Genomic DNA, 18,043 nt, shown 5'->3' on the forward strand with positions numbered 1-18,043 from the left:
CTCAAAAGGGTTGCAAGTTGCATGTCTTTTTCATGAGGGTTTTGCTTTTTTAAACTAGAAGTATTTGGGACAGGAAGGATAATATCCCCTGAATTTGCTGGTAAATTCCTTGGAGATAATAGAACTAAGAAAGGAAGATGCTTTGTCCTCAATCAAAAAGATCAAAGAGACTTCACCCTGAGCACACTGCCACCTCAGCAGCTTACATGGACTGCTACCAGAAACGTCACACTCCTGCTCAGTTTTTGTCATGCAGGCTTCATTTTCTAGGGGAGCAAGAGGCTACAACCCTACTATTGTAGGAAGGAAGGAAGGAAGAAATCCTTCTTCCATTGCCCAGTGTCCTTCAGGAAAAAGAAGTCAAAGAAAATTTAACTAAAAGAGACAATATAAACAGAAGTCTAGCTTAAAAAAAAGAAAGAAAGAAGGAAAAAGAAAAAGAAAAAACAAGAAAAAAGGCTCCTTTGGGCACTGCAAAGACACAGGAATGGGCACAAGTCTAGCATTTTCCCTTTGCAGGAAACCCTTGCAAGTCACACTAAGCAGGATTAAAAGGAAAAAAAAATTCCATCACAGCCATGGTACTGAGGGATTCTCAGGTGACTCTTCTGTCTTTTAGGGACTTTCCTTTTTCTGCCAGTTATCTTTACTCAGTCTAAACAGAAACACCAAGGAGAGCTCACCCCAGCAATGACATGGAGGGACAAGAGGACAAGAGCCTGTTAGCATTCCTGGAACATCCAGCCTATTAAAAAAAAAAAAAAAAAGGTGGGGGGGGGTGGAGAGGAAAAAAAAAACCCACCCTGGGCCTGCACATTGCAGCTTACCGCCATCTTGATGTCCTTGATGCGTGCCGATGGCATGGAGGCGGCTGGCACCAGATCAGCCCAAGAGAAGGAATGAGAGGCCAATGGAGATTTATGTGAGGAGAGTGAGATGGACAAGGTAAAATTGTCAGGAGGAGTTGTTAGAAAGTAAAATATATTGTGACAATTCCACTCCTGCCGTTCATCAATAAACTGACAGATCATTTAGTGTCAATTAGGAGTGATAGATGGACAAGTCCCCATGATCCTGGGCCAAAATTAATGGCTGGGAGGGAGAGGGTGATTGAAAATGACGGCTGACATTGAGAGGAAAGTCCTGAAGGTCCCCAAGGGGCCATTACTTGCCTCATTCCCTTGCAGATCAATGCAGGGACAAACCCAAAAACAGACACTTCAAGACAAAACTTAATCAGACTTCCTTTTCTTTCTTCTCCTTCTAAGTTGTGCCCCCTCACTTGGCAGCCTTGATCCTTTGTGGCTATGCTCTTCACATCATTGAGGACACCCACAGATGGCTGCAAGATGCAGGGTCAGCCTGCCATCTTCCCCGCAGCCAGGCTGCTGACACGGCAGTGTCACAGGGAAGCCCAGCCTGAGATTTACCTCGGCACTGCTGGACGGGGAGCGGAGGGCAGAAGCAATGACACAAGCGTCCCCTACCATGTCAGACAGAGAAACTCATGAGCACTTTACTACTCCCATTTGCAAGACAGGGATGGCTACAGGTTCTATAAAACGGGCACTCTCAGGGGTCATTTCGTATAGATATACCACAGGATAGTTTAAGCCCGTATTTTTGAAACAGGAGGTTTTTAACTTTGCTTACCTCTAGAGACTTTGAATCATAAACCCCCTTAATCTCTTAAATAACTTTCCACCAGCTCCAGGGTGCAATCTCATCATTGCCCACCCCCCGGAGCCCTACATGGTATCTACACAGAGGCTGGGTTACCCTGCTCTAAAGGTCACGCTGACTGCATCCCCCCTCCCTTCCTACGGGCCCTTAATATTTGCCTCCTGTTAAATCTATTCCTGGACACTGCACCACCACTTCTGTTCCAAAATACTTCAGCATGGTCATTTTCCTAAACAAAGCCTGATTATTCCAACTCTGTATAACCTATCAGCCAGAAAGAAGACATTTTAGTTGCAGCTGGAGCATCTGTTGCTAAACTGCCACGATCCCTGTAGAAGAAAGGAGGTACATGTGCAGGCACTGGAAGGAACTTCCTTCTGAAAGCAGCACTCGTGTTTGCTTGCAGGGCCACCTGAAACGAGCTGTGCTTTTTTTCCACAACAACCCTAGCTGCTGTCTGCAGAACTGTATGAATTTTAAGGGGTTGACTGCAAAACCAGAGGGATCAAGAACCCAAGTAAACTGGAAGTGTCCCGAGAAGCTGTCCTGGTTTCAGCTGGGATAGTTAATTTTTGACAGAAGCAAAGAAATGAAGATACTAATAGAGAGAAAAATGGAAGAAATTCTATCAGGAAAGTCAGATAGATGAGATCCGCAGAAGCTGGGATTAAACGGACCCTGGAAGCACCTCTCCTGTGTCAAATCCTCACCAGCATGCAAAACTGAGTTCCCTTTTCCTTTTCCCATTGGCAGGCACTTTGTGTTTCTTCCTTCTGATGCATGAGATAACCTGACAATAAACCTCTGCTTTGCTTGTCACAAGTGTCAACACCGATGTCATTAAGGACATCAGCACAGCGTTCAGAATGGCACTTGGGCTCCATCCAGTGGTTAGAGAGCTGCTTCTGTAGCAAATCCAGCTGTAATTACTATTATTTACGTAATCTCAGCAGGGTACTAGGCCCCAAGTGGCTGCCTTTGGTTCTTGGCTGGTCCCCTTTCCTCTAATACTGGGGCCAGAATATTGCTGGGGCAGCAATGGGACTGCCTCTTCTCATGGAGACTGATTCTTCTCTCTGAGTACAAATTTCAATAAATACAGCAGATTCAGATGCAGAGGTCCCCATCAGCAAAGAAAAAAGATTCTTCTGTCACTACTCTGCACCGTTTATTTGCCGATTGCAGAGAACCAGTCTGAGTGTTTGCTCAGACACTTAACTACAGCCTTCATCATTATCCAGATTTACAAAATGGGACTCCTAGCAATGACAGCTGTTCTACAGAGGTACTGGGAGTCCAAAGGAATCTTTTCCATGCTTGACACTTGAAAACTTAGCAGTAAACAACCGCACTTTGATAGTTCTCAGGAATTTAAATATCTGACACTTGTAAATGCTATGGGAACTCATAATAAAATACTTTATCCTACTTGCACACCATCTGTGCAAAGATTTCAAAACTAATTACGGGCTGGAAAACTTTAAGGTCCCTCCTCCTCTTCCTATCTTACAACAGTCTGAGACAGCAGCAGTCTGATGTAAAGAATCGGCAAGATGGTGAGAATATTTGCAAGTTTACCTAGGGATGACAGGAGCTGGGCAGGTAGGGGACTAAGACAGAGCAGCAAAGTTAGAAAAACAGGTCGTCAATTAAATTCTACTCTAGCATGTGCCAAAATGGAAACAAAAAGAACAATTTCAAGTGATCATTCCACACTGAGAAGACTCTGAACTAGAAACACAGCAGAAAAGACTTTAATTATCCCTGCAGAAAAAGCAACAAGTGTGCAGTTGCAACTGGCTGAATCTGTCAGAAACAGAACTAAAAACCTGGACTTCAAATGGGGAGAGACTAACACATAAACAGCTACAAGAACATTGCACAAGTGGCTGCAGTATCCCATCTGATCCACAATATATTTACTCAACACAGAAAACGTAAATGTAGCCACTCTGCTCATCCTTCCTAAGTAAAAAAAAAAAAAAAAAAAGAAAAAAAAACAACCACAAAACGAAAATATCCCAGATTTTAACACTGTTAGTTCTGAAAACAAAATTACTTAAAGCATTACAGTTCCCAAGTGTAGGCTCAGTTACAATGGCATAAAAGTGCTTATACCTACATCAGATGTATCAATAGAAGCATGTCATTCTAACTACAGCAACACTACTGAAACTGGAGCAAGTTAACTTGATGGGCTTCCAAAGTGAGTCAAATTGTTTGAAAAGCTGTGGGGAGATAGAGCCTGAGAAAACAGAAACAACAGAGCTACAGCAACAGTGGCATGACATCAGCCGATGACTCAGACTTTTCACATGAAAGCTTTACTCTGGGATGTGTCACAAAGACAGCCTTACAGGCCAGCATCTCAGACTTTTTTAAGGGAGAGAAGGAGAGAGATCAGCTTGGGCAGAATACACAGCTGAAGGAAACAAAAGACAGGAGAACTAGTTGTACAAAATCCTTGTACCTCACATGACTAAATAAAGGCAGAACAAACCTCCCCTTCACAAAATTAATTCAATAAAGGCTCTTAACACAAATGAAAAGAATACCGTCAGGTATTACATGATATTGTATGCATGACTGAGCAAGGGACACATCTTGACCTCGTGTTCCATCTGCAGGGTCTCACAGGTGGAATGGTCTGCAGCCCTCCATCTCCTGTTCTGCTTCTTCAGCTGAATTGTGTCCAACCTCATACAAGCAGCTACTCCAGACACCTGCTCTATCTGTAAACCACGCAACTGGGATGCTGGAGAAGCACCACTGACAGCTACTGCTCCAAATCTATCTCATGAGGCTAATGGCAAACAGTGGAAAACACCCTAAATTAGCACATGGCACAGTGCTGTTACATTAGGAACCTGTGCACTGTCCTTCAGGGCACGTTAGGCACAGCCCTGAATAACTGTATCACCTCCAATCCAGTCCTTCACCTAGCCAACAATTACATAATTTATTTTTCCTAAACAATGCAATTCACCCGTGTTCTATGCTGTCGCACTTCCATAAAGCTTCTGCTGGGTCCTACGAAGATCCAGGATCACTGATGGCATTTCTTTTATAACCCTGAGGTAGGTACATCTTTGCAATGGCAACTTCTAGCTGCACCCAGCCTATGAAAACTAATAACGTTATCAGAGTTAAACTGGAGAGGAACAGAAGGAATTCAGGCTGAGATCTTTATTCCTTTGCTTTAGTCCAGTCTCCAGATTTTCAGCCGATTTATTCTTCAGAGACAAACAGAATGATGATTTTCCCAGAAAAGTACTGTTTTCCTGAAAGGCTACCCCAGAATACAGACCGCCTTGCTCACTTCCCAAGAAATACTGACCATGTAACAGGTTTCTGGATGTCCCCTCCAGAATTCTCGGGGTTCCAGGAAAGAAAATATGTAACTTTTCCATAAATCAGAATGCCTCCAAAGTATATGTCCAAACATATATACTCTTACTACAGGCCTTAATGTACACAAGCAATCTCACACCACTCCATGACTGAGCCCTTCAGCTCTGTGAATAGGAAATACACCACCAGCACAACTCTACAGCTTGAAAAATAACAAAAGAACTTGAAACGAAGTCATCTCCTCCCAGTCTGAACTGTCCTTTAGTTTTCATAACGATTCTGTTACCATGCCCAGATTTTTCCTTTCCCTTAGGTGTCCTTCACAAACATCAGGCTTCTCAACCTACACTCTACACTTTATATACTTTTTTCCTCCCATCTCTTCTCGCTGACCACCTTCGTTCATCTCCATTATACCATAACCCCATACACACATACACATTGACAAATTTCACCTTTACTGTCAAGGCTGATCAGTAAATCCTGAACTGATCATTGCATTCTTGTCAGTGGGGCACTGTCATGTGTCACTCTCCTGGAAAGGACGCAACCAGTCAAATCCTCCCCTCCCAGTTCCTGCATTTAACATGCTTATTATGTTCTTGACTCTTTCCAGTTACTGTACCAGGTGAGGAATACACTGCCTCTGGCAGACAGCACATGTACACAGTTCTGAGCCCCACCAGGCCAATTTATAAAGAGCATTAGCCAGTGGAACCAAGCAAGAGCAATATTTCAAATGCTTTGAAGGAGCTGCAATGACACTGGAGACACAGGCCATCTATAAGATCCAGAAAAACCGTTCCAATGCCTGTGACAGCAAAGTCCAACTAGTGATGTTCACTTAATCCATGCCTAAGCCCCTCTTAGTAAGGAAAAAGGTGAGGACTCACTTGGTAGATGCCAGTACAGGATCATCTGCCCAGCCTCCTTGCCGGCGTGGGGGTTTAGGTGGTGGACCCTTTAATAAAGAGAAGAGACACATTACAGCCAGCTCCAGTCAACACAAAGTCAATTAAGACACCAGAGATGGGTTACAGGGACCTGTGATCATGAGAAAAGATGACTGGGTAAAAGATGTCCCAAACCAGGGAAAAAAGGTAACTGCAAAGAAGTCCAAGCTGGAATGATTGGGGGGGGGGGGGGGGGGGGGGCGGGAGGGACACAGGTGGCTCCCACAGCTTTTATTAAGAACGGGAATGACCTGGGTGACTCATGAGGATTTTTGATTTGACAGAGAGGACCTTGCATGTGTGGTGGGGTCAACTCTGAGCCAAAGCCAAATTACCTCTTGCCACAGATGAGGAAGGGGTTGAACTAACCCCTGATGGTAGGGGTCTCCCGTGTTTATTTCTTGAAGCAGAAGCATTGTTTGTGAGTGTGGGAATTGAAGAGACCCTGCCAGGGGCAGCCACTGCCTGCTGCAGGGAGGGGGCACGACCCTGCATAGCTCCCCGATAGGAGCAAAAATAGTCATCCTCCGAAAATAAACAAGGAGCAGGAATGAGGCAGGAGCTGCAGTCCCAAAATACCAGCTTTCTTCGGCAAAGGGAGCACAGGAGGGCAGAGGGACAGGCAGGGAGCACGGAACGCAGGAAACAGCCTCCTTATACGGGCTCATCCGCAGGGGACAGAGCTCAGTCGACTGGAATGACCATGTCACAGAATGTGAAGCCTTCAGGGGCCCAAGTGAATGGAGTTTTCTGATCTTTAAATGATTCCCCCAGATTCTTAAGATGCCAAACCAGAGAAGAGGCTACAGTGCCAAAAAAGGAGCATTTCGAATTCAGTTGATCTGGACACACCCAGAGCCCAGGAAAAAGGGGAAAAACACACCACATATGGGTGTGCATGCCCACGTAAACATCCCCATTCCCATTACACACACCCCTACCCCAAAAACACACTCCCTCCCACACCGATCCTTCCCGTGCAAACAACCCCCCTCCCTCCTGCCCTGACACCATCCCTCTGGCAGCCAGCAGGCCACGTTCCCAACACACAGCCTCACAACTCCTTGCAAAGGTGCATGGAGCTACACAAATGTCACCAAAGAACCTGGGTCGTAAGGCTGAAGGCAAGTCCAGGGCATTCCAATGGCACCTGCAACGTAATTCCCTCATCAAAACTAGCCTTCAGATCAAAAGTATCTCAAGCAGGACACTCCAGATCAGAAGGTGACAAGAATGACTGCCCCAGTCTTTGCACAGGGCACGATTCCATGGCATCCAAGGGTTTGATTCCAGTGTCTTGCCAATATTGTAACGTCTTCCCATTGATCATACACACCAGGCAACCCTGAATGTCTGTCAGACCCTGACAAACACCTCACATATACCTACAGGTCTTTTATTCCTCTTGCAATAAATCAGGTAATTCTTTTTGAAGTGCCTACAGGAGCACTAGTAACAGGAAAGGCAATGTTAACTGTCAGCTGAGGATAAATAGCTTTTCTTTGCTAGTTGCCTGGAAAGTGCAGCAATAAGGTCACATGCCACATGCATTTTTGTCAAGTAAATAAACTTACCTTCATATACTTTCACATTTCCAAAACCTCAGCATAATTTACAATTGAGAACGCATTGCCATAACATGGTGACAGGTAGGGACATTGCAGCTGCAAGCAAGAACTTGAGGCAGAAAGTAGGAAGAACGTCAACCCCAGATGAAGCAGATCCGAAACAGAGGATATTGTTCCTCTGTAATGGCGCAAGTGTGCTCCTGAACACATCTTTTTGGTGAGAAAGACTGGGGGCTTGAAATGATCAGAACTTGTTTGTGCCTATGTGTTGTATCCTGGACAAGATTTTTATGTACGCTCCTGAATGCAAAGCTGAGCTATACACCCAAACAGTCTGGTGTTCAAAACACTTGAGATGCCACCAGCTCCTGACAAGTGTTGTCTCTTGGCTCTTGCTGCTCAGTCTCTTTCACAACTAACACAACTAACCTCTTGCTTGCTGTGGTTTGCTTTTCCACTTAAGTTTTGTCAGTTGTTTATCTCCAGAAGTCCTCTACCTTAGTTTCTGCAGATCGTCCCTTTTTCAAGGAACACTGCCAATGGTCTGAGCCTTTTATTTTATTTTTTCTAGAGATCTAGTTCACCATTTTTGTGAAGGCACTTTTCCAGTATTTCTTAGGCCACACTCCTCACCAACACTTTCATACTACCACCATGATCAGTATTTTATCTCTTCCTTTGAAAAATGACTGGCCTGAATTCCATCTCACCTGCATTAAAGTAGGAACTCTACCTTCTTCTTTATATGTAGTCAGGGCCTTTCTTATCAGACAGATTTAGAATTCCAATTTGGCTTCCCCATTAAGGCAGAAATTTCCAGGCTACTTGTCAGATCATGTCTGCAGTTCTGAAGGTAGCTAGTTGGATGTTGCTTCCCTCATGGAAGCAACTACCTTGTGTGACTCTGGATCCTGAGGGAGGGTCCAGCAGTTTCTTCTAGGACCTACCACGACACAGGCAGATTATGGGCATACTGGGTCCCTCAGATTCTCAGGTGGGTCTGGAAATACAGATTAATTTACCTTCATCAACATAACAACTCCTTTGAAACTGTGAGCACTCTGTGCAGGGAAGCAGGGACTCAAATGACATTGACAGTGCGCAACAGAGGACGCATAATTTTTCTGTCATATACTACATCTCCTAAAATGTGCAGGATCTATGTTCTGCTCAACATACAAACACTGTGAGATTTTGTACAGTATGTAGGTGCCTTGTTTTTATCCAGTATTGACCATGGAGCGGAAAGAAAGAAGTATGGCCAGTCTCGACTTTCCTCTTCTCCAGCACGTTGCCTGAGGCTCCCCTGACCGAGGAAAAGCAAATCTCCACAAACAGGCCTGATGAATTAGTTTTGACTGCTGCCAATTAAGGAGCTGTAAGTCAAATAACCCCACTGTCTCTGAGCAGCCACGTAACGCTTACAATCTATACCGATCTCAGAGCATATATGATATCAAAAAGGGTTCAATTCCCAGATCAAAGCCTCGTTTTTTTGCAAAGAACAACCCATCTCTGCTAGCCCTCTTTATCATGTCCACGGATGGTTCAAGTAGTGCATCTGATTTTAATGAATACCCTCCAAGGATTTCTGCATGTCTTAAATGCCTAGCAGAAAATACTGGATTTCCATTTCATCCCCAAACTGTCCTTCTCTAACGGTCACTGACCATCCTTTACTAGGGGAAGTGCTATCAAGACAGAAAAAGTTCTCAGGGGGCTTCACATATTCTCTGTCATCAGCAGGTAAAGCAGCAGCTCATATCGTTAAAGAGCTACCAAGAATTTCTTCCCTCAACCAACGGCAGCTACCTAGTCAGCTTACACGTGTGCCTGCCAGGAAAACTGTCATATTGCAGGCAAGGATTTGGCACCTTAACCTGTCTCAAGAGTTACTGCTCTCCCCTGCGTGAAAACAGTGAAGGCCAGCACACAGCAATCTGATTCTCTGAGCCAGGGGTTACCAGGTAGAGCCCTCTCACAACCCACAGTTCCAGGGAAGCGCCCCTCCAGCCCCCCCAGGCATGAACACCCCTCACACAGTTTGCTACTACCTTGTGCTACATCCTGTCAGACACGCTCCCATCCACCTCCACCACTCCTACAGTTCTTTTGCTGCCTTCAGGTGGGTCCAGGAATACTCAAAGCATGGAATAAATGTGCGGAAAAGGAAAAGCTCCTCATAAAATTATTTTCGATGGGATCGTCCCTGATCCACATCAAGGTAGCCAAGCAGGAAGGATACTAGTGGAAAAGCTGGGAAACATGGCTGACTAGAAATGCTATTTTAGTAGATGTCATCAAAAGGCTAGTAGATAAGCTCGGAAAGCTGGAAATAACTGCCCTACTAGCCAGCCACTCGGGGTGCACGGGAGAGAGGCAGCGCAAGGCCTTGGGGAGCTCCAGCCCATGCAGTGCTGGGGCTCACACTGGGGAAGTTGGCCTAATTAGGGAACAAAAGTTCAGCTGCATTTTTGAGATTCCTCCTGGAGAATCTGGCCAACTTCCAGCCGAGCGGTCCCCAGGAACAAGCTGGGAGTCCAAGCACTTCTACAAGCAACCAGAAGACCACTGGGAAAAAAAGCAGCAATCCCTGTAAAATGGAAGCAGGTAAAAAAGTCAGTGCTTCCTTGGATGCTGGTTCCCTTCGGTGGAGGGTGTTTAGTAGCTCAATGCAGGAATCCAAACAGATGACAGAAACTCTGGGACATCACAAATTCAGCTCAGCCCAGGACAAACACGCAGATGAGAGGGCATTCACAACATGCAACAGTTACAGGAAATTCTGCTTCAGAGAACCCTCCCAGGATCTCAGAGATGCCAGTTGCTTCAAAAGCTATCTGCTGCCAATCCACCCCACTCCCAACTCCATGCCTAAGAAGGCAAAACCCTGGCAACGTGCTGCATACAAAGTGCAGCTAGCCCCTGGTGAGGGCCCTTCTGCAAGCTGAAGATCACGGGAGAACAGGACGCTAGAGGAAAACAATGCATTCAGACTGCAAGGTCTTTGGGAATAGGAAATTCTTGTCCCAGCCACACACCAACACTCTCTAGGATCTTACTTCAATGCAAGCTGTAGATACAAAACGGGTTGTAAGGGATGGCATTACAATTACACACAACCTCTTAGGTCACAAACTCTCTGAACTAGAGTGGCTGGGCAGTGCCTAAACCACTGTGATTACTTTTACAAAATTAAGGTCCTTCAGTAAGCACTCAGCTAGCTAAGTGCAGCCAGTGCTGGGCTCCCCAGTCACACATTTCTAAGTGTCAGGGAACACGGGGAAGAACACTTGGGGGCTGGCTGCTGTGCAGATCCAGACCGGACCAGACAATGGAATGAGAGTTTGGAGCTGGGTGCCAACCACTGCGCGAGGGTAAGAACTGGGTCAGGAAAACACCGCTCTGATTAAAGGCCCAGATCATATCAAGCCCCAGGCCATGTCTACACCACAGGTGCAGACACACCTGCAAGCAGGATACGTGTGAGTCAGCTCAGATCTGGAAGCAGCCTAGCTTTGGGTGCTTCTGGTAACCAGCTGGTACTTCCCCGGGCAGAGTGCAGGTTGCTTCTCACCAGGAGATCTCTGCATCATCCTGCACTATATTTTAAGATTCAAACACACTCACTCAAACCACCCCACTGAACTGGGCAACTTAGCAACGTAAGTCCACAACCGGCTTCCTATTTCAGGTCCTTATTTTTTTGCTAGTTGTTCTTCCAATAAATATTCATTGAAAACAATTGTACCTGACATCATCTCTTAAATCTCTTAAACAGCAACAGCCCATTTTTCCACCCACGTTGGTTTAAAAGCACTGGGAACTAAAACTACAAAAAGCCTTAGTTGTCCCCTCTCGAAAGGTCAGATCCTCAAATCCTCTTTCCTATTGCTGCCTTAAAGCATGTCATCACTCAAACTTTGACTGATACAGAGCCACACAGGTCAGCACCCACCCAGCTAAGAGTCAGAAATCAGATGCTCTCCCTGCTTTAGTCCATGAAGGACCCTGAGACTACCTACAGCATGTCTACCTAAGCACAACTAGAGAATGAGGTCCCGGCTGGACTCACGAGGACTGGAACAGATGCCTTCCCACTGAAATGTTGCTGCCTTCAGTTACAAAGTCCTTCCCTGCAGCCCAAAAATTCTTTTAGTCCCATTTGCAAAGCAGAGTGCTTCAGGAAAAAGGACTGAACCTTCTCAGACCCAGAACAGCTCATAGCTTTGTCATAATATATAATATTCTCCAGGGAGGTAGAAAACATTATTTGATACATTTTTTAGGAGGAAGAGGACAAAAAAATCAGCACCCTCCAGTTTGGAAAGGAGATGGTGGGTTTAAAAGTTGTATAAAGCACGTGGCTTCAACATCAAAATTAACACCTCCATCCCTGGAGGTCCCCAAAGGCAAGGAAAAGCCCTGCTCCACTGCTGAAGGCTACAAAACACAGCACAGGGATCAGGATCACTGCTAGTGCAGGGACATGCGGTCCCAGCGCCACCCCAGTGGGGCCATAACGCCACCGAAGGACAGGGCTTCAGACACACCGGGTCCCCAGCCATCCTGAGATTGTCTACATACTACACAGGCACCTAACACAGGCTGTGGATTTTGCTGCGAGGATAAGGCATCTCAATTGCCCTGTGGATCTGCGTTTAGGGAATCCCCATGGTTCTTCTGCATAAAGTTCTAGCCCTCCTTTCAGACAGGGACTAAAGCAAACTAGAAGAGGAACTTCTCCAAGGCCCCAGAGCGATTGCGTGGCAAATCCAGGAAAAGAACCCAGCAAAATCTTGGCTCACAACCACGTTCATACTCCTCCTGCCTATTCTGCCTCTGCAAATTAACTCAGATATTAGGATACACCCTTTATTATACTATTGATCAGCCTTACAGCCTTTGGCTAAATGTCCCAGGCTGCCTTGGAAGGTGCAGCCAAATGAGTGATTCAACTGGCAAAAATTCAGATCCAAGATGAGTGGTTTGCCAGGGGATGCAAAACAAGTCTCGGAGCAGGAAGATGGCTGGAGGGCAGGACTTCAGCAGGTACCTTCACACTGACGGCCCAGATGGGGCTGTTTGCTAGTATTCAGGCAGCCACAAAGTATCTTCAGCACAGCAAGAGGAAAGGGACGAAATCCAGGAAGAGTTCAGATTGTAACACTCAGCTCAGCCCAAAGGGAGTTCAGAGAAGGGTTACATGAGCCATCAGGGGGACGAAGGGGCCAACTTCGGACAAATGATTCAAGGAGCCAAGTATTTCAGCTTGGCCAGGCAATGACTAAGGGAGGGATATACTGCAACAAGTTTTGGATCACACTTTATAATATAAAGCTCCGCTAACAACTGGTTTGGAAGAGACTTAGGATACAATTAACAGAAGTTTGTAAGCATATAGTACTGTAAGTTACAAGTAGCTTACTGACCAGTCAGATTTCTGAATGCTCAGTTAACCGTTTTGTTACCCTTCACAGGCATTTACAAAAGGAAAAATACTATAAAGTGTGACTGTGATGCTTAAGAGCATAAGCCTGAATAAAGGGTGCAGGAATTAGCCAGACAAGAGGGGTTTCAAAGCAGGGATCGCTTCATAGCAAGGAAAATCTCCTTGCCAGGCACCATTGCATAACATCCCTGAAGCAACAACAATTGCTCATGTGGAAGAGTCACATCAGTTTAGTTATTTTAATGAAATTTAGCAGCCAGGAGCAAGAAGCCGCCTGTGGCATGTGACCAGCCACCACTCAGTACAGCAGACCTTGGGAATCAATGATTTAGGGCACTGTATGGAGGTAGAATTAGTTCCAGTGAAATGACTATAAGGATTGGTTCCAGTGGGGGCGGGGGGAAGTTTAGATCAATTATCAGGAAAAATTTCTATTGGGTAACCAGTCCCCAAAACTATACCCATCAGTGGAAGGTCTCTTTGCCTGATAAATGGAAAAGTGCTCTGGGCATAGTCCTGAGTCATCCATCACTGATGAATAAACCCAGTGGATCTTTCCTACAATACAATCTCTAGCAGTACCAAGAGAAAACTGAGATAATCTGAATAGTCTTGACACCTTGTGATGAGCGTCCCCTTCTGAGGCCAGAATTAATGAGATGGGTGATAGGGGTTTCTTTTATGGGCTTTAAATTTCACAGAGGAATCTACTATGCTACCAACACTGGACTGGCGCTTCAGCAGAAGGAATAAAGAGTATGGGAGAGGATGCTTTAATTGTCTAGCATATACAGAGAGCAATTCTAGCCAGGAAAAACTGGCCAACACCAATGCCATGGATAGGAAGAGTACAAAACAATTAGCTCACAGACTTTACCAGAAACAGGTGCCAGTTCTCAGGTTGTTCTGAACAGCACCACCCTGGCTTCTAATGCCAAATGAACGTTGAGATGTACTTTAGCTTTGCTGCAGGATGAGAAAGGATATGTGTATTCCTTTTCTCTGTGTAACAGGAGCCTGGTAAGAAGCACTATGCCATCCTATCAACCACAGACACTAGCATTCCAGTGCTGGTCCAGTAAAAAGGAAAAACCCATAGAAAATACAAAGGCACACATCCTTGTTACTACTGGCTGGCTTTCTCCTCTGGGGCACCAGCAAGACTTCATTATCTCTGAAGACAAGTTTTCCTGTTGTGGGAGCAAGTTAACCATACTGGACAGCAATTCCAGGCTCAGTCAGGTTTTGTACTCTACAAGCTAATTGCCACCCTGACTTTTAAATGAAAATAAAGTGTCTTTCCTAAGGGCCACATATACATCTGTGACCTTAGAACAAGATGCAGCAGCTGATAAGAGCAGCTGTTACAAAAGACAATAAAAAAACCTGACAGCAATAGGACAGAGGATGCAGGAAAGGCATTGCATCTGAGGCAAACTTTGTCTTACTCTCCAATACAAGAGTCTCCACTTAAGGTAGTCTCCAGACACTTGATTAGGTTAGTCCTCCTAGTCCCCTTCAGAGAAGCCAGCATCTACCTAGAAAGCCTCTAGTCTTACATGGTCAACCTTTTCCTCAGGGTCTTCATCCTAGAAGGATCAGGAGGGAAAAACAGAGAAAGAAGTTAAAAGGAAGAATGCACAAAATAGCTTGAAGATTGACATGAATGGCTGTCCTGCAGCACACGCTTTGCAACCTTATTCACTTGAACAAAGTACAAAGTTGATCCCACTGTTGTAAGATGTTATATCCACAGTCCATGCACATACCAACTGTGACGCTATAAAGCGGGTCTGTTTGACTGCAACAGCAGGAAAGTCTGCCAACCATCAGACCTTGAAATGCGTACTAAAGAAAATGAATACCTCCAACTGAGAATGAGAACAGACTTAGTTCCTTCTCCATATAACTCAAGAAAACCCAAATTATTCAGGTGTGTAGGATGCTAGAAAGATTTGTATGGATAGGCTCTGCAACCATGCCAGAGACCAGAAATTGGGGTTATATACTGTAGCAGGCTGCAGCCCTTTTTTCAGGAGCTGTTTCTCAAGGCAACCTGAGATCTTCCACTAAGAGCAGGAGCTGTAGCTGTTAGCATAAGACAGGCGTAGCTGACAACCATATTAGCTTTAGTAGATGAACTTTAGCTAACCACATAGTATAAGGGAGTAGCTTAGTTATGGGGTAGATGAGTAACTCAAGGAAAGCAGCCTGTTAATCACTACAAAAGCTGCAAACTGGTTGAGAAGCTTTCTGATGAGCAGACTGCCAGTACGAGCAGTGGCAAAAACCAGTTGTTAGGTACCAAATGCAAGGAGGAGGCAGTTAACAACTTGGTAAACTTTATGCTGTCCTAGAAAAGACCGTGTTTAGAATCACTCAGGAAGAAAAATCTAGGGTATCTCGTGACCCTGCACAGGATGGCTAGAAACACTACGTTAACCCACCTGACTTCTCTTCTGGACTGCATCATCTCCCCTGTGGAAGAGGGAAGCCATGTGATTCACAAATTGCATGTATCTCTGATTAAAGGAGTTTGGTATCTGAGTTGACTTCGTGTCTGTGCTGTCATCTGGTCTTACAGGTCTTACCATGACAGCAGCAGAGGGAAGCTACATGCAGCTTAGGGCAGCTGGGGTACAGAAGCGTCCCTATCAGTGATCAGTGTGAAAGAGATCAGATTTAGCCAACTGGTAAAATCTATTGGAAGTGTGTATCTGTCAGCCAGGGACCAACGACTTCACACACCCAAGAGCAGTAAGGCTTCTGTGGGGCCCAACATGACCTAAGCTTCTCTGAATGTATGGAGCCCAAGTGGTACAGAACTCGCAGTAGCACAGAAGGAAATCCAGCTGGACAACACATGTTAGAAAAGCATTTAAATAACCACTACTTTGAGCAATCTGCCACATGGATTTCACCCTCAGCGATTGATTTACAGTTGTTTATTCACTTGGGTTAAATAACCAAGTCCTATTTAAACTATGCCTGGATGTCAGCCTAAAGAATCACTGCCAGGACTGTTTGTAAGCTGGGTGGTGGAAGTCCAAATAGGTGCTTTGCAAAATTCACCTGTGTTAATATCCTTCCAATATGCAGTGGAGGTGGCACAAGCTTTTGTCTGTCTACATGAATCTGTCCTCAATAAGGTATTTTTTTTACAGCACAGAAATGCTCACTTTTTAACTGTCACCCACGGACCACAAGTACATAGGCAAGCTTAGAAATATCACGTAGGACAACAAGAGAACAACATATTTTCAGAAGTGGAAGCACAGAGCCTTTCCCCAGCCTGTGGTGAAATGTGGGGAAGAGAACCAGCAGGGAACTTAGAATCTGATTTTTTGGGGCAAACCCCTACACAAAGTGAAAGTGATCCTGTCCTACCCGCATGGAGATATTCTCAACACAGCCTGGAAAACCCTCATCCTTCAGGCTGACACACTGGCTATTACAGCAATCTCCACTCACAAGGATCTACAAAGTGCTTCCAGAGAGACAGCGGCAACATCACACTGGGATTGCAAGAGGTAGAAACCAGGGAAGTCTTGAACAAGGTCCCAGGGGAATCCCATCACTGTAGGACGAAGAGAAAACAGACTGTGGAAACAGGATAACTTAATATTCATGCATACTGATTTCTTACAGAACAGCAAATAGTTCACCCTTGCTGAGAGAAGACACAGAAAAGGAAAAATTTGCTGATACATTTTAAAAAAATGGCTTTTCCACTCAGCTTTCCAAATCAATCTCCTCAAGAGATCTAAACCTGGCCAAACAGCTTCTTTTGGTGGATATCATCAAGCCAGCATTCAGGCTGTTGGATGCACTGATGTTAGAGCCGTGAAAAAAAGTTTGACTTTTGTTCTATAAAAGTGTCCAGAAGGCCTGGTAAGATGGGACAGCAAAGATCTTCAGCAGATCTCATTATGTGATCGGCCCCTCCCATTATACAAGTAACACGACCAGCTTAAGTTTGTCCAATTTTGTCAGAAACTTGATAGCATCAAGATGAGTAAAAAGTTAACACATCAAGCCAGGGGATGGGAAAGGCCTCCCAATGGAAAAATGGACACATTACCCCTCTGAAAATGAATGTTTGAAATGCGGAGTCCTGGCATGCAGCAAGCAGATTTATCTCTAGGAATTCCCATTTACAGCATATTCCCCTGGGTGCCCAAGAAGTGCCTGCCGATTTGCCAAGGAGCTCTAAAGGCCAGGAACATGCACAGCCATTGCTGTAGGAGGATGCTGACTGCACCAATTACAGCAAATAATCATGTTCCTTCTTGCCTCATGAAATAATACATAGCTGCAGCGTTGTTTGTTAGTACTTGTACTTCTGAAAAGGCAGGAATGCTCTGCATGTCAGATGGCAGACTGTGAGCTTTGTGACCCTTAGCGAGCCCCTTGAGAGGACAAGGGTTCGAAATCTGAAGGTAATGCAGATACTTCCACACAGGAATGGGAATTAGCAAATACAGATTTGGGCAGAGGAACTGGAGATCCACCACTGTAGTCAAGGAACTTATTGTGGGAGATACATACACACAACAGGCACAGAAAAGACACCTGAGCTTGGGGGAAGTACGTTGAGGCTACAAGGCACAGGAGATGGCAGCTGTGCCCTAAGGAAGGAGGTTTTAACAACACATTTGTGAGAGAAACACAGCTGAGGAGAGGCACCATTGTTTGGAGTCTCTTTTGGAAGACGGAATCCAGGTCAAGGAGAGATCAGGAGTAATGTGGTAAAATCTATGCTCCGAGTCAGATGACTTGCCTATTGACTTCAAAACAAAGATGGTTTTAATTACATAAAACGAGCTGATCACCCCTCAGAGAGAATTTCTTTGTAATAATACCAAATGTTGAAACATGGACAGACAGGTACTCTTTGCTTCCTTCAAGCAAGCTGCTCTGACTGGAGAACACTTCCCGGATGGTTCTCAGTGTCACAAAAAGACCAGAACAACAGCACAAACGGTACGTTCATACCAGAAATTTGAGCTGGGTGGAAACTTGGTGGATTGACGTGG

At 45.1% G+C, this 18,043-nt stretch overlaps 1 protein-coding gene across 7 annotated transcripts in view; it reads right to left on the bottom strand.

The window, feature by feature from the left end:
* IFT43 (intraflagellar transport 43) overlaps window positions 1–18,043 on the bottom strand; it is a 44,796-nt gene that overhangs the window by 23,373 nt on the left and 3,380 nt on the right. For 3 of the 7 annotated variants that reach the window (XM_056346071.1, XM_056346068.1, XM_056346072.1), the window contains exons 3-4: window positions 14,567–14,596; window positions 5,928–5,995 (exon numbers count right to left, since the gene is read on the bottom strand). In XM_056346071.1, the coding sequence (XP_056202046.1) occupies window positions 5,928–5,995; window positions 14,567–14,596 (98 nt within the window). Of the gene's footprint in view, window positions 1–5,927; window positions 5,996–14,566; window positions 14,597–15,454; window positions 15,486–16,478; window positions 16,585–18,043 lie in introns of all 7 variants that reach the window. The other 4 variants (XM_056346074.1, XM_056346070.1, XM_056346075.1 and 1 more) reach the window with 2 other exon arrangements.

Source organism: Falco biarmicus, chromosome 7 (assembly GCF_023638135.1).
Source record: "Falco biarmicus isolate bFalBia1 chromosome 7, bFalBia1.pri, whole genome shotgun sequence".
Classification (NCBI taxonomy): Eukaryota; Metazoa; Chordata; class Aves; order Falconiformes; family Falconidae; genus Falco; species Falco biarmicus.